The sequence below is a fragment of the Giraffa tippelskirchi genome, chromosome 2 (assembly GCF_054371585.1).
Source record: "Giraffa tippelskirchi isolate mGirTip1 chromosome 2, T2T-mGirTip1v1.2.pri, whole genome shotgun sequence".
NCBI classification, from domain to species: Eukaryota; Metazoa; Chordata; class Mammalia; order Artiodactyla; family Giraffidae; genus Giraffa; species Giraffa tippelskirchi.
Genome location: NC_137276.1, coordinates 9,202,644 through 9,228,113, shown reverse-complemented (window position 1 = coordinate 9,228,113; position 25,470 = coordinate 9,202,644). Strand labels below are relative to the sequence as shown.

The 25,470-nt window shown below is 43.0% G+C and overlaps 2 protein-coding genes across 16 annotated transcripts in view; one reads left to right on the top strand and one right to left on the bottom strand.

Moving 5' to 3' along the window:
• The window catches only part of LOC145539406 (ATPase PAAT-like), a 28,393-nt gene extending 18,218 nt beyond the window's left edge, over window positions 1-10,175 (bottom strand). For 7 of the 12 annotated variants that reach the window (XR_014077772.1, XM_081573435.1, XM_081573436.1 and 4 more), the window contains exon 1: window positions 1,224-1,546. Coding sequence is in view for 7 of the 12 variants with exons in the window: in XM_081573435.1 (XP_081429561.1) it covers window positions 1,224-1,387 (164 nt within the window). In the remaining 5 variants the exon portion in view is untranslated. Of the gene's footprint in view, window positions 1-1,099; window positions 1,145-1,223; window positions 1,547-9,985 lie in introns of those variants that run through there. The other 5 variants (XM_081573443.1, XM_081573444.1, XM_081573438.1 and 2 more) reach the window with 3 other exon arrangements.
• Window positions 1,724-22,822, top strand: PSTK (phosphoseryl-tRNA kinase). Of its 4 annotated transcripts, none has more exons than XM_081573448.1 (6): window positions 1,724-3,684; window positions 12,755-13,046; window positions 13,491-13,689; window positions 16,304-16,379; window positions 18,884-18,977; window positions 22,606-22,822. In XM_081573448.1, the coding sequence occupies exons 1-6, from the start codon at window positions 3,628-3,630 to the stop codon at window positions 22,803-22,805; spliced, it is 918 nt and encodes a 305-aa protein (XP_081429574.1). In that variant the 5' UTR covers window positions 1,724-3,627; the 3' UTR covers window positions 22,806-22,822. The 4 variants fall into 4 exon arrangements, with proteins under 4 accessions (XP_081429574.1, XP_081429573.1, XP_081429572.1 ...); XM_081573447.1 differs by lacking the exon at window positions 1,724-3,684 and adding an exon at window positions 10,133-10,390 and having other exon boundaries at window positions 12,755-13,010; XM_081573446.1 differs by lacking the exon at window positions 1,724-3,684 and adding an exon at window positions 10,133-10,390.
• Window positions 22,823-25,470: the final 2,648 nt, after the last annotated feature.

The following is a 25,470-nucleotide window of genomic DNA, read 5'->3' as shown; positions in this document are numbered from 1 at the left end:
CTGATGCGAAGAGACCATCATTAAAAAAGACCCTGATCATGGGAAAGATAGAAGGCAGGAGAGAAGGGGATGACAAAAGCTGAGATGGTTGGGTGGTATCACTGACTCAATGGACATGAGTTTGAGCAAGCTCCAGTAGATGGTGATGGACAGGGAAGCCTGGCCTGCTGCAGTCCATGGAGTCGCAAAGTGTCGGACACAACTGAGCAACTGAACGGCAACATGCAGTATTATACTTCCCTGTCATTAACAGAACAGTCATTAATCCCCTTAATGGGCCACAGGAGTTGACATGTTATCCAATTAATTGACATTTGTATTTGGAGTCCAAGCACCCTGCAAAGCACTGATCAAATAAATGCTCAATTCTGAAATCATGAGGAAATTATGCTTTAGACTCGAGGGCTCTTCACTATTTTCCCCTCGACTTCTATCTACACTGTAAGCGACTTCCTGGAAACTGCCTGTCCAGTTAATGAAATGTACCTACTGGTTGGCTACTGTGAATTCAAAAACCGTTCAGAAGTGGGGGGTTGGGGGCAGGTGCAGAATAAAAGGGAAAAGTGTGCCATTTTCAAAATTAAATTGATGAAGATTCTTCCACATTTGGATTTTTTTAAGGCCTATTTTAGTCCACGGGCTTCCCAGCTAGCTCAGGGGTAAAGCATCCTTTGCAAATGCAGGAGATAACGGGAGACGCGGGTTGGATCCCTGGGTGGGGGAAGATCTGTGGAGGAGACGGCAACCCACTCCAGTATTCTAAACTGGGCAATCCCTCGAACAGAGGAGCCTGGCAGGCTACAGTCCATAGGGTCGCGGGTGGCCAAGAGTCAAGACACGACTGAAGAGACAGCAAGCATGCCTTGGTCGACAGGTTTTTGCTTCAGGATAAGAGCCTGATTCTGATCACGACAAGGGGCCTCAGGAGCCGACGAGATGGACTCAAGGGGGGTGTGTGTGAAACGCCGCCTCCCGCTCACCTGCCCCTCGTCCCCAACATTCACACACGAGTCCCCTCAGCTTTCCCGCGGACGCCCCTCTGTCCTCCCGCCACCCGGGCCCGGCCCTTTTGCCCTCGCCGCCCGCACAGCCCCGTCACCCGCTCGGCTCCCGCATTTCGGGCGCAGACCCTCTCCCCTCAGGGTCCCCGCCTCCCCTCGCGGCTCCCCCAGGAGCGCGGCTGTGTCCCCGAGCACAACCCAGTCCCCGCCGGCCCAGCGCACCCCGCGGCGGGCGGCGCCAGCAGCTCCTCCCAGTCGGCGTCCCGGGCGGCGAGACCATCCCGGGTGAGATGGAGACTCTGAGCCAAGGCTCCGCACGCCGCATCCCAGGAACAGGCCAGGATCGGGCGCCGGGTCAGTGGCCCGTGTACAGTCTCGGTCTCCATTCGGCCACCTACGGACCCGGCCGGCTCCGGAACCTTTCTTTATAGCTCTTTAATTTGCGCCAGACCGAGGGAAAGTGAAGGAACAGGGCAACTTCCGGCTTGGCCCGCGGCAAACCTGACAGCGGCCGCTGTCCCCATTGTCTGGAGACCGGCTACCGCAGACACGCATGCGTGCGCCGGCCGGATTTGGCTAAGCGGTTCAAAAGCTTGGGCCGCGGTGGGGTTGGCGCGCGGGGGAAGCACCAGGTTGGAGCATGCGCGCTGACAGCACCTGGGCCACCCTCTGGGCTATGCGCAGGCGCAGTGAGATGGTCACGAACCCCGCCCCCCCTCAGCGTTTACTCGCCTTTCGGTTCATTCGCTCAGTCGTGGTTCATTCTTTGCGACCCCAGGGACTGCAGCACGCCAGGTTTCCCTGTCCAAAACCAACTCCCGGAGCTTGCTCAAACTCACGTCCATCCAGTCGGTGATACCACCCAACCATCTCATCCTCTGTCGTCCCCTTCTCCTTCAATCTTTCCCAGCATCAGGGTCTTTACCAATGAGTCAGTTCCTCACATCAGGTGACCAAAGTACTGGAACTTCAGCTTCAGTCCTGCCAATGAATATTCCGGACTGATTTCCTTTAGAACTGACTGGTTGGATCTCCTTGCAGTCCAGGGGACTCGCAAGAGTCTTCTCCAACACCACAGTTCAAAAGCATCAATTCTTCGGCGCTCAGCTTCCTTTAGAGTCCACCTCTCACATCCATACATGACTACTGGAAAAACCATAGCTTTGACTAGACGAACCTTTGTGAGCAAAGTAATGTCTCTGCTTTTAATATGCTGTCTAGATTGGTCATAACTTTTCTTCCAGGGAGGAAGGATCTTTCAATTTCATGGCTGTAGTCACCATCAGCAGTCATTTTGGAGCCCAAGAAATAGCCTGTCACTGTGTCCATTGTTTCCCCATCTATTTGCCATGAAGCAATTGGGACCATATGCCATGATCTTGGTTTTTTGAATGTTGTGTTTTAAGCCAACTTTTTCACTCTCCTCTCACTTTCCTCAAGAGGCTTTTTAGTTCCTCTTTGCTTTCTGCCATAAGGGTGGTGAATATCTAGGTTATTGATATTTCTCCTGGCAAACTTGATTCCAGCTAGTGCTTCATCCAGCCTGGCATTTCGCATGATGTACTCTGCATTTAAGTTAAATAAGCAGGGTGGCAATATACAGCCTTGATGTACTCCTTTCCCACTTTGGAACCAGTCCATTGTTCCATTTCCAGTTCTAAATGTTGCTTCTTGACCTGCATACAGATTTCTCAGGAGGCAGGTAAGATGGTCTGGTATTCCCATCTCTTTCAGAATTTTCCACAGTTGATTGTGATCCACACAGTCAAAGGCTTTAGCATAGTCAATGAAGCAGTAGTAGGTGTTTTTCTGGAATTCTCTTGCTTTTTCTATGTTCCAGCGGATGTTGGCAATTTGATCTCTGGTTCCTCTGCCTTTTCTAAATCCAGCTTGAACATCTGGAAGTTCACGGTTCACGTACTGTTTAAGCCTGGCTTGGAGAATTTTGAGCATTACTTTGCTGGCGTGGGAGATGACTGCAATTGTGCAGTAGTTTGAACAGTCTTTGGTTTTGCCTTTCTTTGGGATTGGAATGAAAATTGACCTTTTCCAGTCCTGTGGCCACTGCTGAGTTTTCCAAATTTGCTGGCATATTGAGTGCAGCACGTCCACAGGGTTGTCTTTTAGGATTTGAAGTAGCTCAGCTGGAATTCCATCACCTCCACTAGCTTTGTTCGTAGTGATGCTTCCTAAAGCCCATTTGACTTCACTCCAGGATGTCTGGCTCTAAGTGAATGACCACACCATCGTGGTTATCTAGGTCATGAAGATCTTTTTTGGATAGGTCTTCTGTGTATTCTTGCCACCTCTTCTTAATACTTTCTGCTTCTGTTAGGTCCATACTGTTTCTGTCCTTTATTTAGCCCATCTTTGCATGAAATGTTCCTTTGGTATCTCTGATTTTCTTGAAGAGATCTCTAGTTTTTCCCATTCTATTGTTTTCCTCTATTTCTTTGTATTGATCACTGAGGAAGGCTTTCTTATCTCCCCTTGCTTTTGAAACTCTGCATTCAGATGGATGTATCTTTCCTTTTCTCCTTTGCCTTTAGCTTCTCTTCTCAGCTATTTGTAAGGCCTCCTCAGACAACCAGTGACTTTGGCCTTAGATAAATAGCAGGTAGTGGGGATGCTAATGCCTCTGCGGACCTGGAGGGTTGGTCCAAAGAGGAGAGTCCCTCGCAAGGTAAGTGTGGTGTCCTCTTTCTAGAGACCTGAAGCACCTCCTCCCAACCCTCTCTCTCTGGAACAGACCCTGAGCCTTTCCGCCTAGGGCGGTGGTTGTTGGGGGGAGGGGGGACAGGGCAGGCATGGAGTCAGATGTTCTCTCCTCACCCCCCCTCCCACACACGCTCTTTCCTTCAATGGTGTCAGGTGGATGCCAGTAGTTCGACTTTAGTCACGGAGATTTGGATGGTGTCCATGGCAGCTGTGGGGCTGGGGCAGGTGGTGTCTGAGGAAGGTTAGGGGCTTTGGGACGTGGGCCTCTTGTCCACAGGGCCACCAGGTCAGATGGAAGGTGGAGAAACAGCAGGACCTGAAGGGGGTCGCCCCCCACCCCCCTGACATCTGCACTCCAAGCCCCTGGAGGAGCAATCAGGAAGCGTTGGGTCTGTGGTGGAGTAAAATCTGAGCTGAACCTGAAGGGCCTTTACGCTTTGTCCAGAAAAGTGGGAGTGGATGGAATTTTCTAGATACTCTTGGGGTAGGAAGGTATATGGTCCCTCCCCACCACCACCACCCATCCTCTTCATGAAGCCCATAGAGATGAGTTTTACATGTTGTGAAAGGAAAACGGGAATCAGAATAAGAAAGTGGAATGTCAGAGTTTGAAAGGTCTTGCTTCTTGTTCTAATAAATTAACTTTCATTGAGAGTAACATGTTTGGACAGTCCAAAGAAAATATGCTCTTCAGAAACATCACTCTGCACTTGAAGGAGCAGGGTCAACATTATCACTGGACTTCAGCTTTCCTGAACAAGGCTGAATGACCAGGAGTCAGGAAACTAGACGTCTGTGGTCTCTCCTTTCTTTTGCACAGCCAGTGAAGTCACCAAATCTTGGTTTTCTGAAAGGAAACCTATTGTATCTTTCTTCATCTCTTGCTTCTGTTTTGAAGCACTAACTTTCATCTGAACAGATCCAGGAGCTTTACTGTCCTTAGCCTTCATTCCCAGTCACTTCCGTTCCACCCTCTACTCTGCCCTCTGCTGCTTTTTCTGGTGCTTGTTGCTCTTGACTGAGTACAGCCTTTTGTACTCTGATTCCTGCCTGCCTCCCTGCCCTCCCTCCTACCTCCACCTTTGCAAAAGCGGTTCCCCTCTTCCTGGAAAGCCTGTTATTTTGAAGCAGAGAAAATCCTTTTCATCATTCAAAACCAAGCAGATCTCCACTCGACTACAGAACTAAACTCATTCCTCCATATGACTTATGCTTTTTAGGTATGTCAAAGAAAATCCAAAACTGGAGGTTATGTTTATGAAAAGTCCTCCCAGGGATATTTTGTTCCATTATGTTGCAGCTTTGCTTTTACACACAATTCAATGTGAAAAGCCAATGTAAATTTTTAAAGATTTAGTTACACTTATCTCTGTGCTGTGGACAGTTTATTTTTCTCATTTGCCTCCTGAAATAAATTAACTTTTTTTTTTTTTTACCAGAAGAATGTATCTTTATTTATGTGTGAATCTCCAGCATTTAACAGTATTTGATACACAAATACATTGAATGGATAACTTTCACAGTGTTAAAATACAAGGCTCATTTATTGTTGTTGAAGGATTTGGTTGTTTTAGACATCTAAATAATTATTTTAAACACAATGATGGAAGTAAGCAACAGTGAAAAATCTCTGTTGGAAATCACTAGGAATTTCTTTCTTCTGAGAAGATGGTTTTGGAAGCTTAAAAAAAAAGGAATTGATATCTATTCATTGCTGCTATGTTGAGCCAGAGGTTGGTAACATTCAGATTCTCCTTTATCTTAGGAGAAACTGCTTGTACCTTTGATCTTTCCTCAGACACTTAGGTGATTCTTAGGATTAGTGAGACTGATGATTATTCTGGATCTAAGTACCCACATTCATATTAGTTCATTTACTTTGCTTTCAGCCTCACAATACCAGGAGCAGAGTGGTCTTTGGGAAATCAGAAAAACACTTGATACTGTAAAATTAGTTCAAGATTTGGTAACATTTGAGTATCTGGCTCACATTTTAGGCTATCTTTGTTAGTTTTTTTTTTTATTATTAATAAGGAAGATAAGAAGGAAGGTAAGACTGGTAACTTAATGATTCAACTGAAAATGACATTGATGGTAAGGTATAGAAAAGGAGCCAATAAGGTTGTAAGTTTTACACTGGCCTAAACTTTAGAGGAGGAGTTGCTGAAATGGGTATGAACAATACCTCTTTGGAGACTAAAGTAAGGAAGTTCATTTTTATGGGTCTGTAAGTGGGTAGCAGCCAAAGAGACAAGCATTTACTAAATGTCTAGTCCAGTTCAGTTTAGTCACTCAGTCATGTCCGACTCTTTGTGACCCCATGGACTGCAGCACGCCAGGCTTCCCTGTCCATCACCAACTCCCAGAGTTTATGCAAACTCATGCCCATTGAGTCGGTGATGCCATCCAACCATCTCATCCTCTGTCATCCCCTTTTTCTCCTGCCTTCAATCGTTCCCAGCATCAGGGTCTTTTCAGATGACTCAGTTCTTCGCATCAGGTGGCCAAAGTATTGGAGTTTCAGCTTCAGCATCAGTCCTTCCAATGAATATTCAGGACTGATTTCCTCTAGGATGGACTGGCTGGATCTCCTTACCATCCAAGGGACTCTTAAGAGTCTTCTCCAACACCATAGTTCAAAACCATCAATTCTTCTGCACTCAGCTTTCTTTAGAGTCCACCTCTCACACCCATACATGACTACTGGAAAAACCATAGCCTTGACTAGACAGATTTTGTTGGCAAAGTAATGTCTCTGCTTTTTAATATGCTGTCTAGGTTGGTCATAACTTTTCTTCCAAGGAGCAAGCATCTTTTAATTTTATGGCTACAGTCACCACCTGCAGTCATTTTGGAGCCCAAGAAAATCAAGTCTGTCACTTTTTCCATTGTTTCCCCACCTATTTGCCATGAAGTGATGGGACTGGATGCTATGATCTTAGTTTTCTGACTGTTGAGTTTTAAGCCAACTATTTCATTCTCCTCTTTCACTTACATCAAGAGGCTCTTTAGTTCCTCTTCATTTTCTGCCATAAGTGTGGTGTCATCTGCATATCTCAGGTTATTTATATTTCTCCTGGCAATCTTAATTCCAGCTTATGCTTCATCCAGTCCAGCATGTCTCATGATGTACTCTGCATATAAGCTAAATAAGCAGGGGGACAATATATAGCCTTGACATACTCCTTTCCCGATTCGGAACCAGTCTGTTGTTCCATGACCAGTTCTAACTGTTGCTTCTTGACCTGCATACAGATTTCTCAGGAGGCAGATCAGGTGGGTCTGGTATTCCCATCTCTTTGAGAACTTTCCACAGTTTGTTGTGATCCACACAGTCAAAGGCTTTAGCATGGTCAGGAAAGCAAAAGTAGATGTTTTTATGGAACTCTCTTGCTTTTTCCATGATCCAGCGGATGTTGGCAATTTGATCTCTGGTTCCTCTGCCTTTTCTAAATCCAGCTTGAATCCCTGAAAGTTCTCAGTTCATATACTGTTGAAGCCTGGGTTGGAGAATTTTGAGCATTACTTTGCTAGTGTGTGAGATGACTGCAATTGTGCAGTAGTCTGAGCATTCTTTGGCATTGCCTTTTTTTGGGATTGGGATGAAAACTGACTTTTTCCAGTCCTGTGGCCACTGCTGAGTTTTCCATATTTGCTGGCATATTGAGTGCACCACTTTCATGGCATCATCTTTTAGGATTTGAAAGAGCTCAGCTGGAATTCCATCACCTCCACTAGCTTTGTTCATAGCGATGCTTCCTAAGGCCTACTTGACTTCACATTCCAGGCTGTCTGTCTCTAGGTGAGGGATCACACCATTGTGATTATTTGGGTCATGAAGATCTTTTTTGTACAGTTCTTCTGTGTATTCTTGCCACCTCTTCTTAATAGCTTCTGCTTCTGTTAGGTCCATACCGTTTCTGTTCTTTATTGTGCCCATATGTGCATGAAATGTTCCTTTGGTGTATCTAATTTTCTTAAAAAGATCTCCAGTCTTTTCCATTCTATTTTTTTCTCTATTTCTTTGCATTGATCCCTGAGGAAGGCTTTCTTATCTCTCCTTGCTATTCTTTGGAACTCTGCATTCAAATGGGTAGATCTTTCCTTTTCTCCTTTGCCTTTAGCATCTCTTCTTTTCACAGCTATTTGTAAGGCCTCCTCAGACAACGATTTTGTCTTTTTGCCTTTGTTTTTCTTGGGAATGGTCCTGATCACTGCTTTCTGTACAATGTCACGAACCTCTGTCAGAATTCTTCAGGCACTCTATCAGATCTATTCTCTTAAATCTATTTGTCACTTCCACTGTATGATGCTAAGGCATTTGATTTAGGTCGTACCTGAATGGTCTAGTGGTTTTCCCTACTTTCTTCAACTTAAGTCTGAATTTGGCAATAAGGAGTTCATGAGCTGAGCCATAGTCAGCTCTACTAGAGTACAGAATAAACATCTTAGTTAATCTCAGCAACTACAGGTGAGATTTTGGACAGGTTATGAACAATGCCATGCTGTCCAGGTCTTGTTTGAGTTAAGGTAAAGTAGTTCGAAGTCTTTTTAAGTGAAAATCTGTTTGTGAATAGAAAGGGGTTCCAGAGGCTTAGCTCTAGGAATTAGAAAGAAAGTAAAGAAAGAAACTAGAAAAAGAAACAAAAAAAAAAGAAAGAAAGAAACTTACTCTTTGGCTAAAGTTTTTCCACAGACAAAAAGCTGGCTGAGGACATGGTGGGCAAAGACCATGGGGTTCTATTTCATTTCAGGGAGAGATGAATAGGTAGAGTACAGAGGATTTTTAGGGCTGTGAAACTATTCTGTATAACACTATAATGGTGGGTATATGTCATTATACATTTGCCAAAACTCACGGAATGTATAACATCAAGAATAAACCCAATGTAAACTATGGGTGCTGCGTGCTGTGCTGTACTTAGTTGCTCAGTCATGTCCAACTCTTTGCAACTCCATGGACTGCAGCCGTTCGGCTCTGCTGTCCATGGCGATTCTCCAGGCAAGACTACTCAAGTAGGTTGCCATGCCCTCCTTCAGGGCATCTTCCCAACCCAGGGATCAAACCCAGCAGGTGGTTTCTTTACTGTCTGAGCCACTAGGGAAGCCCAAGAATACTGGAGTGGGTAGCCTGTCCCTTCTCCAGGGGATCTTCCTGACTCAGGAATCCAACCGGAGTCTCCTGCATTGCAGGCTGATTCTTTAACAGCTGAGCTACCAGGGAAGCCCGATAATGATGTGTAGGTTCATCAATTCGTAACAAATGTACCATCCTGGATGCTGACAGTCGAAAAGACTTGGGTAGGGGTGGGCAGAGGTATATGTGAACTCTCCACTCTTTTCACTTTTACTGTGAACCTAAAACTGCTCTTTAAAAAGTCTCTCTTTAAAACGTAAGCAAGCAAAACTAACCGTGTTTAAACAAGGAAAAAAAAAAGGTTGCCTAGGAAAGGGAGAGGAAATGAATGTGAGCATGGATGAGGAATAAAAAACAATAATAAAGGAGAGGGATCCTGCACTGGGCCTATGACAATGAACTGTCATGAAATGAATGTTTAACTCAATGGTCACCTTCAACCCAAGAGAAAGAAAATGAGATTGATGTATGTGCACCTGCTCTGTAATCACAAATATATCAGATACAACACCGGGTTATTGATTATATTTTGCATAACATAGTGAGTATATACTCATTCTCATTTACTTGTTCACCACATTTTTGAACTTACCTCCTTATGATGTAGAAGTAACCTCATAAGATAAGCTGAAAGCTAGAATCTGAATGCAATTTTTTCTACATCACATTCCCCACAGAGGGAATCCGTTTTATACTTCCCCACATCTTAGCATTTCTTTTTTTAACACTAAAAAAAGAGTGTGGTCTGCGTGAATGCACTGGACTTGGAAGTGTAGGGAGGAATGTGCCTTTCTTGCCTTCATTTCCCGATACTTGCTGCCGGCTGGTGGCGTTACCGCGCAATAACTAATATTTTTTGCCTTTCCACCTGTCACCTGGAAGGAACAGAGGAGCACAGTTGTCGGACTCAGCTTCAGCTCGATGGTTCTTTTTTTTTTTTTTAATTGCCTCGCCCCGCAGCTTAAGGGATTTCATCAATAGTTCCCTACCAGGGATTGAATCTTGCCCTCCGCAGTGACAGCGTTTAGTCCTAGCTGGACTGGATCCCAGGGAATTCCTAAGTCCAACTTTTCTGACCTTTTAGGAAACGCATCCCCGTGAACCTGCCAGCCTAGGGGACTCGACTCACAGTCAGCTCAGCACCAGCGCTTGAAGGGTCCAAGGGGACGATCTCGGAGACGACCGAGACCACACAGGCCTTTTTGATCCGAAGACTCGCCCAGTCCTCCCTTGCGCCCTCAGGAGGTGCAACCCGGCGGTGGGGGACTGCGCCTGCGCAGTTTGACGGCCATTGCGCCGTCAACGCTTCCGGTGGCCTCGAGTCTCCCGCTACAGCATGAAGATGGGGGAGGACGTCAGAGGAGCGCACGGCGAAGGGCCACAGAAGCTAGTCCTCTGCGTTCTCTGCGGCCTGCCCGCGGCAGGAAAGTCAACTTTCGCGCGCGCCCTCAGACACCGGCTACGGCAGGAGCTGGGCTGGGCGGTGGGCGTCGTCGCCTATGATGACGTCATGCCGGAAGCGGTCCTTGAGGAGGCAAGCGCACGCCCATTGGTCAGTACGGAGGGGGCGGGGCCTAGGCCGGAGTTCAGTTCAGTTTAGCTTAGTTGCTCAGCCGTGTCCGACTCTCTGTGACCCCTTGGACTACAGCACGCCAGGCCTCCCTGTCCATCACCAACTCCCGGAGTTCACTCAGGCTCACGTCCATTGAGTCTGTGATATCATCCAACCATCTCATCCTCTGTCGTCCCCTTCTCCTTCCGCCTTCAATAGCCAAGAGAAATGTATTATTGGAGGAGACCCTGATGCTGGGAAAGATTGAGGGCAGGAGGAGAAGGGGACGACAGAGGATGAGATGGTTGGATGACACCATAGGTGTACTGGATACTGCGTGGTGTGGGAGAAGGATCCCTGATGGAGGAGAGACGGGCATTCGAGGGAAGTGAGCTGGTTTGCACAGAATAAGTTGACTATGAATATGACAGGTACAAACAGCCACCAGTATAGGGTTAGATTCTGAAGTCAGCGTGCAAGGTGGAAATCTTCCATTGTCAGATACCCTCCTGAAAATCCTTTGGGAAGGTTGTTCTGAAAAGAGGGACAGACGCTCTCAAAAATTCCAACACAGCCAATTTAACAATCAGCCAGGAAAATCCAGGTTGTATGGGGCTTTAAGTTATGCAGTTTGAGGGAAACCCTGTTAAAGAAGAAGAATACAAAATTACAAGTAACAAGGTACTTACTAGGGTGCCTCCTGTGAAAGGCCAATCTGTACAAATGAAGAATTCGGCCTCTGAAGCTGGATCTTCATTCGTAATCGGAGTAAACCTGCCACTGCCAGAATAGGAGAAGAGTTTGGTTTCTTAGTTGACCACCAGATGAAGTAATAGGCTTGTGTTTGGGTACCAAGTACATACTCCACTTTAAGCCCTCAGATCATCCTCAGCGCGATGAGATGCATCGCTTTGAGAAGCATGTGAAAACAGAGACTTTGGGGGAAACAGTAGATTGATGGCACTCATCTCATGCTAACTCTAGAGAAAATACTCAGTGACATATTCTGAAATTTTTAAGCAGTTTTGTCGTTTAGTGCTGAATGTAGATGAGTTCACATAAATAAAATGCAAATATGGTGTGACTTCAGTCTGTGAGTATATTTGCAAAAATACAGTACAGTTGGCATGCTGACTTCACCAGCAAAGTTATATATTTCCCCATTCTTGGCTAATTGTGAGGTAAATATGGTATCAGTCCTGTGGTAGCACTGGATTTACTTAGGTAATAGTATTTTCACCACTCTGGAGGAAGCTGGAACTTGTCAACAGAGATTGTATTTGCTGTGGTTTTCCCTCAGTTTTCTTACTGTATTTTTTCCACTCTCCCCCTACAAAGGCCCTGGGGCTCATCTTGTTATCATGATTAGGATATCTCACATTTTTCGAAGTGATCTGTGTTGCTGTTTTCTTTTCAGTGGATTTCACTGATACATTGGGTTGTCCAAAAAATTCATTTGGGTTTTTCCATCAGATGGTACGGAAAAATCCGAACCAACTTTTTGGCCAAACCAATGTTGGTTTTGTGTGCTGTAATCTCAGTGATGTGATGAGATGTGGACAGACAGGAGAGGGATCCTCATCTCCAGTCCTTGTGTTTTCCCTCCAGCCTTGACCTTGTAACTGAGTCAGTGCTCTCCAGAGCCCTTGAGCAGCAGCAAGGTTACTTGTGTTTCCAAGCTATTTATTCTCTTCCCCTCAATCTGCTTGCCCTATCTTTCCCTATCCCATTCCATTCCTATTGTTAGCCTGAGGTCCTTTCATCTGGACCCAGAGACTTTTCAGCTGATCCTCTTTCTGTCTGCAACTTTTCTTATTTCAAGGGCACATGGGCATTGCTATATCTTAGCCAGACTGTTTTATCTTGGCAGGATATTTATTTTGGTTCCTTCTTTCTCCTGGATGGTAACAGCTTTTCATTCTTTCATTTATTCACTTATTCAGTCATTTCATATACATTTCTGGAGCATCTATTAGATGTCAAACCCTCTGCTGGAGGCTGGGTATACAGCAGACTATTGATCTAGCAGGGACATGGAGTTTCTTAAACAGTGTAAACTCTCTTAGAGTGGAGACTCAGTGTATACACATGTCATGGTAGGCGAGGGAGGGTCTGCATGCCTTCTGCATGGTTGAGTCTGAAAAGAGTTCATGGAGAGCTAGTATAGCTGAGTAGTTTTTCAGCAGAGGGAATAGCATATATGAAGACATGAGTATGAGAAAGCAAGCTGTGACTAGAGACCTCCAAATGATTCAGAAATTATCATATGGAGGAGGGGGGTGTTGAGGTGTGACCACACTACTGGCCAAAGCCTAATATAATTTGCAGTTCTCTGGTATTTTGCAGCCATCCCAGTGGAAATTGCTTCGCCAGGAAGTGTTGAAGTACCTTGAACACTTCTTGCTGGCTGTCATTAATGGGTGTCAGATGTCTGCCCCACCCAGCAGGACTGAAGCCATGTGGAAGGATTTTATAACCTGCCTGAAGGATCAAGATCTGATATCTTCTGCAGCTGTTGAGGCCCAGCCTCTCTATCCCTTAACGAAGACCGCTGTGTCTAGACCTCTGCTTTTGATTTTAGATGACAACTTTTATTATCAAAGTATGAGATATGAAGTCTATCAGCTGGCTCGGAAATGTAATTAACACATTTTCTTTTTCTCACACACAAAGATATTTATTCACGTATCAAACTTATTAGTGCTGGGACTTCCCTAGTGATCCAGTGATTAAAACTTCACCTTCCAATGCAAAGGGTGAGGATTTGATCCCTGGTCAGGGAGCTGATATCGCACATGCCTTGTGGCCAATAAACCAAAACATAAAACAGAAGGAACGCTGTCACAAATTCAGGAAAGACTTTAAAATGGTCCCCATCAAAAAAAAACAACGATCACTGTTTTTAGTGAGAACTTAAGTGAATTAGGAGGTTTATATGGATTTACTTCATTTTCAAAACTGCATGTTCAGTACTGAGAATGGTCTTTCCTTCTGCAGATGGGATAACTTACATAAATATGTTTAGTTCACATTTTGGAAAAGTACTGCCCGAGTAATTTTGTGGTTTCTGAATTGTTTTCAGATTCATTAGGCTTTTGCCAGCTCTTTTTAGATTGTGCTCTTGAGACCTGTCTACAGAGGAATGCCCAGAGACCACGACCACTGCCTGCCGAGACCATCCACCAGATGGGAAACAAGATAGAAAAGCCCAACCCCGAGAAAAATGCTTGGGAACACCACAGCCTCGCAATCCCGAGTCCAGCATGTGCTTCAGAGGCCAGGTAGCCCACTCAAAGGTGTCTTTTCACCAGGGGCCCCACTGAGCCAGGCCCTGGGCTGCATGCTTCCCCTGTATCCACTTGGTTGCTCTTCACACAAGCCTTGGAGAGAGATTATTTCTTCCCCTTTGTGTAGAAGAGAAAACCCAGTGAGGAAGTTTAGTTTGCCTAGAGTCACTGAGATTGTTAGTTACAGCTGAGAGGTGAATCCAGGTTTGTTTGCAAATATGTCCTCTTGTTGAAATTATATGGTTTCCCAGGGATCAGGGCAGGGAGTTCAGAGTAGGGTACCTCTCTGATACTTTTGCTGAAGTAGTGTAGTCTAGATTGCCCAGCAGTTTTCTTTCCTTTGTCAGTTTTTTTAAAAACCTTTCTATTTATTTTTTTGGCTGCACCACGAGACTTGTGGGATCTTAGTTCCATGAGCAGGGATTGAACCCACATCCTCTTCATTGGAAGCACAAAGTCTTAACCACTGGACCACCAGGGAAGTCCCCCCCAGTGGTTTTCTTATACAGAGAAAAGGAATGGAACTGAATCCTGGTTGTGCCTTAAATCTCACTCCATTACACTGCTTGTGTAGGTGTGAGGCTTGTGGCTATGCTGTCTAATGCATTTCATTACTGAAATAGGTCTCGAGAGTTCTAGAGTTCTAGTTTACAACATTTCTGATAGAAATTTCACCGATGATAGAACTGTTCTGTATTTGCCCTGCCCAGTATGGTAGCTGCTAGCTACACGCAACTGACCATCAAGCACTAGACATATAACCATGCAATTTATTACCTGAATTTTATTTATTTATTTGGCTGCCCTAGGTCATTGTTGCTGCATGTGGGCTCTCCCTCTAGTTGCAGAGACCCGGGGCTACTCTCTAGTCACTGTGCGTGGGATTCTCCTCAGTGGGCTCTCTTGTTGTGGACCACAGGCTCTAGAGCAGAGCCTAAGTAGTTGTGGCCCATGGGCTTAGTTGCTCTGAGGCATGTGGGTTCTTCCCAGACCAGAGATCCAACCCATGTGTCCTGTATTGGCAGGTAGATTCTTAAACACTGGACCACCAGGGAAATCCCGTGACCTGAATTTTAAATGTTATTTTGATCACTTTAAACTTAACTGGTTGCATGTATGTGGCCTGTGGGTGCTGCAGGAACACTATTCTAGAGGTATGTCCCCCACAGTTCCTTAGTTCCTGCCTCACTATTGTCCATATGAAATCAACAGTTTTTAAAAGGCTAATGTTTTAAACTCTGTACTCTGTATTCTCTTCCAATCATATAAGTCTTTTTCTTAAACTCATTCTTCAAAATGTTTAGTTCTCAAGATACAGTTTCCATGCATTTTGTAATACTCTAACATTCTAAAAACATTCAAAGTTGGATTTAAGTAAGTATTGTTCATAGAGTTAATGAAATAAGCTATAACTGAGATTTCTGATTTTACCTTCTCACATCTTGAAACTTTGAGCAGGTGAACACATAGCCGATTGATGGCTAGTGTTTCTGGAATACTGAAAATGTTTTCCTTCGGAAATTTGAGACATTGAGATATCCCATGAGAGCAGCCCAAGCGTTATCATCACTGCTTTGGGGGCTAGTTCTTACTAGAAGTAGGAAGGAGTGTGAGCTTTGCCAGTGCCAGGGCCAACCCTGAGCAGAATTTGCCGATTTGTCTTGAGTCTTGAGAACATGGTCCAAGGACTTCCCTGGTGGTCCGGTGGCTAAGACTCTGTGCTCCCAAAGCAGGGGACCCAGATTCAATCCCTGGTCAGGGAACTAGATCCCACATGCCACAGCTAAAAAGATTCCACACTGCACAGCTAAGACCCTGTGCAGCCAAATAAATAAATATATAATTAAAAAAAGAAAAAACCTTAACCAGGGGGAATAAAAACAAAAAACCAACCTGTGGTCTAAAATATTCCCAGCATAGCTGTGAAGGGGTTGTCTAAAATCTAGTGGCCTTCTACTGGAAGCTGAAGATGATATGACAAATATCTTTCCCAGGCTTCTGTGAAATACTACCAACTACTAACTGGTGGTTCAGTACTAAAGAATCCACATGCAGTGCAGGAGCTGCAGGTTTGACCCCTGGGTCAGGAAGATCCCCTGGAGTAGGAATTGGCAGCCGACTCCAGTATTCTTGCCTGGAGAATCCCATGGACAGAGGACCCTAGTGGGTTAGAGTCCATAGAGTCACAAAGAGTTGGACATGACAACTGAACTCACATACACAGACACACACACACACAAATGAGTAGAAGCCAGGAAATAAAGACTAAGCATGCTTCTCTGGGGAACGTAAAGTTGTAGGCGCCTAAAGTTCAGCACTTAATGAGAGAAAAGAGAGAATGTCTTTTCAAAGCTTATTAATAGGGGTCTTGGGAAGTTAGTATTTTTTACAGGAGGGATTTTGGGGGGCTTCTTTGTTTTGAGTTCTACATTTGAATTTTTCAAGTAGAAGATAGCTTCCAAATCACTTTGCTTTTCCCCTTCTCCTTAGGAGTTTGGATATACCACTTTTATTCCTCTAGAATTCAGCTTAGTGCTCAAAAACACAAGTTCTTTTAAAAAACAGGTGTTTGATGTAAGAATTTATTTAATCCTACCTCCTCTTACAGGCTGAAGCTGACTGATTTATTGATTACTGCTTTGGAAAATCCAATAAAATACGTGGAGGAGAATTTGGAACAAAAAGTAAGTCTTCCAGTTGAGATTTAGTATAAATGAGAAGGAACTTTCTCTCAGAAGAAGGATCTTCTGTAGGAAGAGCATTTGGGGCTAAGTGTGAAGTACGAGTAACGTGTGGAAGATGATCTCTGTCCCTGCCCCAGCATCTTACCAGCATCCAGCCCCTGACACCTGGGTGCAGCGGTGCTCTGGAGGCAGCCTGTGCTGCTTGGTCAAAGGCAGCTGTTAAATTTTCAGAAATGTTGGAGCCTGCTGATGTTACATTGGTAGCTTGAAATGGGCATGGATGGGAATATTTACACCATTGTTGTTGTTCAATCACTCAGTCCTGTCCGACTCTTTGCGACCCCAGGGACTGCAGCATGCCAGGCTTCCCTGTCCTTCACCATCTCCCAGAGCTTGGTCAAACTCATGTCCTTTGAGTCGGTGATGCCATCCAACCTTCTCATCCTCTGTCGTCCCCTTCTCCTCCTGCCCTCAATCTTTCCTAGCATCAGGGTCTTTTCCAATGAGTCAGCTCCTTGCATCAGGTGGCCAAAGTATTGGAGCTTCAGCTTCAGCATCAGTCCCTCCAATGAATATTCAGGACTGATTTCCTTTAGGACTGACTAGTTTGATCTCCTTGCAGTACAAAGGACTCTCAAGAGTCTTCTCCAGCACCATAGTTCAAAACCATCAATTATTCGGTGCTTAGCCTTCTTTATGGTCCAACTCTCATATCTGTACATGACTACTGGAAAAACCATAGCTTTGACTAGACGAACCTTTGTTGGAAAAGTAATGTCTATGCTTTTTAATATGCTGTCTAGGTTTGTCATTGCTTTTCTTCCAAGGAGCAAGTGTCTTTTAATTTCATGGCTGCAATCACCATCTGCAGTCATTTTGGAGCCCAAGAAAATAAAGTCTGTCACTGTTTCCATTGTTTCCCTATCTATTTGCCATGAAGTGATTGGGACCAGATGGCATGATCTTAGTGTTTTGAATTGAGTTCTAAGCCAGCTTTTTCACTCTTCTCTCTCACCTTCATCAAGAGGCTCTTTAGTTCCTCTTCACTTTTTGCCATAAGGGTGGTGTCATCTGCATATCTGAGGTTATTGGCATTTCTCCCTGCAATCTTGATTCCAGCTAGTACTTCATCTAGCCGAGCATTTCACTTGATGTACTCTGCATATAAGTTAAATAAGCAGGGTAACAATATACAGCCTTGATGTACTCTTTTCCCAATTTGGAACCAGTCCACTATTCCATGTCCAGTTCTAACTGTTGCTTCTTGACCTGCATACAGATTTCTCAGGAGGCAGGTCAGGTGGTCTGGTATTCCCACCTCTTTAAGAATTTTCCACAGTTTGTTGTGATTGACACAGTCAAAGGCTTTATCATAGTCAATAAAGCAGGAGTAGATGTTTTTCTGGAATTCTCTTGCTTTTTCTATGATCTAGTGGATGTTGGCAATTTGATCCCTGGTTTCTCTGCCTTTTCTAAATCCATCTTGAACATCTGGGAGTTCTTAGTTTACATGCTGTTGAAGCCTAGCTTGGAGAATTTTTAGCTTTACTTTGCCAGCATGTGAAATGAGTGCAGTTTTGTGGTAGTTTGAACATTCTTTGGCACTGCCCTTTTTGGGGATTCAAATGAAAACTGACCTTTTCCAGTCCTGTGACCACTGCTGAGTTTTCCCAATTTGCTGGCATATTGAGTGCAGCACTTCAACAGCATCATCTTTTAGGATTTGAAATAGCTCAGCTGGAATTCCATCACCTCCACTAGCTTTGTTTGTAGTGATGCTTCCTAAGGCCCACTTGACGTCTCACTCCAAGTTGTCTGGCTTTAGGTCAGTGATCACACCATCGTGGTTATCTGGGTCATTAAGATCTTTTTTGTATAGTTCTTCTGTCTATTCTTGCCACCTCTTCCTAATATCTTCTGCTTTTGTTAGGTCCATACCTTTCCTGTCCTTTATTGTGCCCATCTGTGCATGGTATGTTCCCTTGTTATCTCTAATTTTCTTGAATAGAGAATCTTTCCCATTCTAAATAGACAAACAATATAGATGGGTTTGTTTCTGTCTTTGAGAGCCCATTCTTAGACATTAAGCAGCATACTGCCTACATGGAACCCAGTTTACAACTTGATGTATTTCGTTTAGGCCCTCTCCTAAAGAAGACGGGGGCTTCCCTGGTGGCTCAGATGGTCAAGAATCTGCCTGCAATGCAGGAGACCTGGATTCGATCCCTGGGTTGGAAGATCCCCTGGAGAAGGGAATGGGTACCCACTCCAGTAGTCTTGGCTGGGAAATCCCATGGACAGAGGAGCCAGGTGAGCTCAGTCCATGGGGTCACAAAGAGTCGGACACGACTGAGCGAATAACACTTTCACTAGAGAAGAATACCTGGAACAGAAAAGCCACTTTTACTTTTCTTTCAGTCTCTTCCCCTATGTATCACCTACACTTTAATTGTTTCTTTTATACAACTAGGTAACTGTCCCAATAACAATGTCTTATTACCTAGGAAACAGACAGACTTATCTGTTCAACTAATATTCTTCATCAAGCTGATCAGACCCTCCGAAGAATTGTCTCTCAGACAATGAAGGAAGCCAAAGGTATGCTGAGTAGTTAAGACTCTGTTCAGTTGAGACTTTTCTCTCCTGCTACTCTTGTTCCCTGGACACGAGTACTTTATGTACTTTCATTTGTGACGTTTACATCATGTTTTCAATTTAAATGTTCAAGGTGGTTGTGTTAAACTTCTACCCCTGGAATCAGGCTTTCATCCATCCAGTAGGTTTTTATTGAGTGGCTACTCTGTACTAGGCTTTATTCTAGATATTGGAACATTTGGAGGGAGCAGAATGTCATAGTGAGGAGACACACACAAAAAATAAATATATGAATATATGCTGGTGCTCTGAAGAAAAATAAAGTAGGGTAAGACAGTGTAGTGATGGGAAGATTTATTTTTAAAAGAGCGATCATGAAGACTTCTGGAGGAAATGACATTTAAGCAAAGATGTGAATGAAAGGTAATAGCAAGCCATACTGATGCCTGGAGGATCACTCCAAGCAGTGCACAGGTAAAGCTGGTATGTTCTAGAACACAAAAGAAGCCATTGAGTCCAGAGTGAAGCAAGGGATGGGGAGATGTAGTCAGGGCCAGGTGGACAATCAGCATGGCACTTGAACAAGCTCAGTGCACTGTCAGTCTGAACTTAAATGAAATATGTGGCAATTACAGTTTTGGAAAATTATTCCTTTAGGTTTTAAATATTGAACTCTTTACTATCACCCTTGATTTAAAAAATAACAGCAGCTTAACATTTCTTGAACTCCTTTTATGTGCTAAGAGCCTTATATATTATTTCTAGTCTTCAGAATCCTATCAGGGAAGTGTAGTTTTACAAATGGGGAAATGGAGGGTCTGAGAGGATAAGTATATCTGCTTAAGGCTACACTGAACAGTGGCTATATACTTGGGCAACTTGGGGCTCAGAGTTAAGTCTGATTCTAGTCAGTGGTTTCTGTTATGCTCCCCCACATCACCAACATTCATTATTAATACCTTTACAAAAACATAGAACATTGGAAGAAGAAACAGTATACTAACCATATTATGTTTTTCAAACTTTTTTAAAAAACCATGATCCATAAGTAGATTTTAATGACCTAGTGTGCGTAGCCCCTTACACAAACACACTCCTGCATAGAAACAGGTTTCACAAAACGCTCCCATGTTTAATGAAAACTCTACTGTGGACCATTTGATTGCATCTTAGAAAAACACTGGTTGCAACGTGCAACCCAGGAATGGGTTATAATACAAAGTTTGGAAAAGAGCTGTAACAAAAATGGTCTCACGTCAGAATGAAACCAAGAATAGTTGCAGAAGTTCTTTCAGCCATTTGCCTTTGTCTATAAAATGAATTATGACCATGACATCGGTCCCATCACTTCATGGCAAATAGAAGGGGGAAAAGTGGAAGCAGTGACAGATTTTATTTTCCTGGGCTCCAAAATCACTGCAGATGGTGACTGCAGCCATGAAATTAAAAGACGTTTGCTCCTTGGAAGGAAAGCTATGACAAACCTAGACAGTGTATTAAAAAGCAGAGACATCCCTTTGCCAACAAAGATTCATATAGTCAAAACTAAGGAAATGGCAACCCACTCCAGTATTCTTGCCTGGAAAATCCCATGGACAGAGGAACGTGGTAGGCTACAGTCCATGGGGTCGCAAAGAGTTGGACACGAGTGAGCGACTTCACTTGCACAGTTTTTCCAGTAGTTATGTATGGATATGATAGTTGGACCATAACGAAGGCTGAGCACTGAATTGATGCTTTTGAATTGTGCTGGAGAAGACTCTTGATAGTTCCTTGGACTGCAAGGAGATCAAACCAGTCAATACTAAAGGAAATCAACCCTGAATATTCATTGGAAGGACTGATGCTGAAGCTGAAGCTCCAATACTGTGGCCACCTGATGCAAAGAGCCAATTCATTGGAAAAGACCCTGATGCTGGGAAAGATTGAGGGCAGGAGGATAAGGGGGTGACAGAGGATGAGATGGCTGGATGGCATCACCCACTCAATGGACATGAATCTGAGCAAACTCCAGGAGATAGTGGAGAACAGAGAAGCCTGGCATGCTACAATTCACGGAGTGGCAAAGAATCAGACATGACTTAGCGACTGAAAGACAACATAAAATCAAGGGGGAATAGGGTTATACCCAATTTACTCTCGACTCTCTTCCTATCCATTAAAATGTTTTTTTTTTTTCCTTCTGGTGAAGGAGATAGCACTGGCTTCTAGAACTCTGCTTAAATAAAATTAGAAAATTTGGTTCTCTTTCCATTAAGAAATAAAAGGACAATCCACAGAATGGGAGAAAATATTTGCAAATCATATCTCATAAGGGACTTATAACCAAAGTATATACAGGACTCTCACAACTCAGCAATAAAGACAACCAAATTTTTTAAACAGGCAAAAAATCCGAGTAGAAATTTCTTCAGGGAAGATAAGAGAAATGGCCAGTAACCACATGGAAACATACGTGGCATTATCAGTCATCAGGGAAATACAGATCAAATCCATAGTGAGATGCCGCTGCACACTCACTAGGACAGCTAGAATCTAAAAGTCCAAGTTTTAGTGAGGATGTGGAGAACTCAGAATCCATGGCCACCCCTGGTGGGAATGTAAAATGGTACAGCTGCTTTGGAAAACAGCCTAGCACTTCCTCAGAAGATTAAATGTAGTTACAGTGAGACCTAGAAATGAAAACATATATTCATATAAAAATTTGTACACAAGTGCTTATAGCATCATTATTACTAATAACCAAAACATAGAAGTAACTCAAATGACCATCAGCTGACAAACACACGGATATGTGGACACATGGATAAGCTGGCATGAATACGTCCATCTATCCATAAAATGGATTATTCAACCATAAAAAGCAAGAAAATACTACAACATGGATGAACCTTGAAAATATTACATAAAGTGGTAGAAGCCAGTCACAAAAGGTCACATAGTATGAGTCCAGTCATGTGAAATGTCCAGAATGGGGAAATCTGGAAACACGAGGTAGATTACTGTTGCTTAGGGATTGAGGGCAGCAAGAGGGGGAATGGGGCAGGGAGGGTGATATTCGCTATCACAGATGATAAAAATGTCTTTTAAGATTGACTGTGATGATTGCTGCTTATATCTGTGAATATACTAAAACTACTGAGTTGTAGTTTAAATGGTAATCTATAATGTTAATTTTACCTCCATAAAGCTATTCAACAAAAAAATCAGTTCTCAGTCACACCACCCACATGGCTAGTGGCTGCTGGACTGAATAGGGCAGACATAGAACATTTCCATCACTGCAGGAAATTATATTGGACAACTATTCTAGGTATATGAGCTTTAAACCCAACTGTCATTTTCTAGCTCTGCTTTTTTGCCTTACTACCTGTTAATTCAATAAGATTATAAGTCACTTATTTTGTCAACAAAAAGCCTTTTCTGCTCACACATTTCATAGCAAGTTATTTAAATGATTTGCTTGTATTGCATTAAGGTGACCGTTGTCTACATGTATATTACATCAGCTCAATTATTATTTGTAGAAGAATCTGAATGGTTTGTCTGAAGTAATCAAATTAATTTCCTAGTGTCATCAGTACAGCTAAATTTAATCTACCCAAATAATTTTGAGTTATCTTTATTTTAGATGAGCAGATGTTTCCGTACAACTTGAAGCTTTTGGCAGAAGAACTTAACAAGCTCAAAGCAGAGTTTTTGGAAGACCTAAGACAAGGAAACAAAAAATACCTGTGCTTTCAACAAACCATTGACTTATCAGATGTTATTTCTTTTTTCCATTATGAGAAAGATAACATTGTACAGAAGTATTTTTCAAAGCAGCATTAAAACTTCTGAATCTCCAATCAAATATCTATTTTGGTTATTATTCTGCAAACTAATTAAAACAATTACGTATTACTGGATGTGTTCTAGTCTAATAATGTGAATTGCTAAAGACCTGTTTAAAAAAAAAATCAGTCCATTCTTTGGACAAATTCTTAGAAAGGTACAGTCTCCCTAGACTGAACCAGGAAGAAACAGAAAATATGAACAGACCAATCACAAGCACTGAAATTCAAACCGTGTTTAAAAACCTCCCAGCAGACAAAAGTCCAGGACTTGATGGCTTCACAGGCGAATTTTATCAAGAATCAACACCTATCCTTCTGAAACTGTTCCAAAAAGTCACAGAGGAAGGAAAACTTCCCAACCCATTTTATGAGGCCACCATCACCCTGATATCAAAACCAGACAAAGATACCACAAAAAAAGAAAATTACAGGCCAATATTCCTGATGAACATAGATGTAAAAATCGTCAACAAAATACTTGCAATCCATATCCAACCATACGTTAAAAAGTGCATACAGCATGATCGAGTGGTGAATCCCTGGGATGCAAGGATTCTTCAGCATCTGCAAATCAATCATTGTGATACATCATACCAACAAACTGAAGAATAAAAACCGCATGGTCATCTCAGTAGATGCAGAAAAAGCTTTTGACAAAATTCAGCACCCATTTATGATAAAAACTCTCCAGAAAGTGGATATAGAGGGTACATTCCTCAACATGAGAAAGGCCATATGACAAGCCTATAGCTAGCATCATATTCAGTGGCAAAAAGCATTCCCTCTAAGATCAGGAACCAGACAAGGATGTCAACTCTCACCAGTTTTATTCAACATAGTTTTGGAAGTCCTAGCTACAACAATCAGAGAAGAAAAAGAAGTAATGGGAATCCAAATTGGAAAGTAAGTTCAACTGTCACTGTCTGCAGGCAGCTTGATACTATACGTAGAAGCACCTAAAGATGCTACCAGAAAACTACTAGAGCTTATCATGAATTTGGTCAAGTTGCAGGTTACAAAATTAACACACAGAAATCTGTTGCATTTCTACACACTAACAGTGAAAGATCAGAAAGAGAAATTCAAGAAGCAATTCCATTTACCATTGCATCAAAAAGAATAGCATACTTAGGAATAAACCTACCTAAGGAGACAAAAGACCTTTAGTCTGAAAACTATAAGATGCTGATGAAAGAAATCAAAGAATACATAAACAGATGTAAAGATATGCCATGTATGTGGATTGGAAGAATCAATATTGTCAAAATAACTATACTACTTAAAGCAATCTACAGATTCAATGCAATCCCTGTCAAATTAAAAAGGGCATTTTTCACAGAACTGTAACAGAAAATCTCAAAATTTGTATGGAGACACAAAAGACCTTGAATAGCCAAAGCAATCTTGGAGAGGGAGAAAAAAAAACAGACTTGGAGGAATCAGGCTTCCTGATGTCAAACTATACTACAAAGTTAGTCATCAAAACAGTATGGTACTGGCAGAAAAATAGAAACATAGATCAATGGAACAGGATAGAAAACTCAGAAATAAGCCCATGCAACTATAGTCAATTAATCTATGACAAAGGAGGCAGGAGTACACAATGTTGGAAAAGACAGCCTCTTCAACAAATGGTGCTGGGAAAACTGGACAGCCATGTGTAAAAAAAATGAAATTAGATCATTCCTTAACTCCATATACAAAAATAAGCTCAAAATGGATTAAAGACCCAAACATGAGACTGGACACTATAGCTCTAAGAGGAAAACATAGGCGGAACATTCTCTGACATAAATCCCAGCAACATCATTTTCGATCCGTCTCCCCGAATAATGGAAATAAAAGCAAAAATAAATGAATGAGACCTACTTAAACTCAAAAACTTTTGCAAAGGAAATAAAACGAAGACAACCCACAGACTGGGAGAAAATATTTGCAAATTATGTGACTGATACGGGGTTAGTCTCCAAAACTTACAAACAGGTTGACACTTAATAGCATCAAAACAACCAACCCACTCAAAAAATTGGCAGACGACCTGAGCAGACATTTATCCAGAGGACAGATGCCCAATAGGCACATGAAAAGATGTTCAACATTGCTAGTTATTAGAGAAATGCAAATCAAAACTACAATGAGATACCACCTCACAGCAGCCACAGTGGCTGTCATCAAAAAATCCACAAACAAGAAATGATGGCGAGGCTGTGGAGAGAATTTAAATTGGTGAGAATGTAAATTGGTACAGCCACTATGGAGAACACTATGGAGGTCCCTTACAAAACCAAAAATAGAGCTACCATATGACCCTGCAGTCCCACTCCTGGGCATATATCCCCAGAGAAAAACATGGGCTTAAAAAATAAATGCACTCCAACGTTCACTGTGAGAGTTGGACTATAAAGAAAGCTGAGCACTGAAGAATTGATGCTTTTGAACTGTGGTGTTGGAGAAGACTCTTGAGAGTCCCTTGGACAGCAAGGAGATCCAACCAGTCCATCCTAAAGGAGATCATTCCTGAGTACTCATTGGAAGGACCGATGCTGAAGCTGAACTCCAATACTTTGGCCACCTGATGCGAAGAACTGACTCACTGGAAAAGACCCTGATGCTGGGAAAGATTGAATATGGGAGGAGAAGGAGACGACAGAGGATGAGAT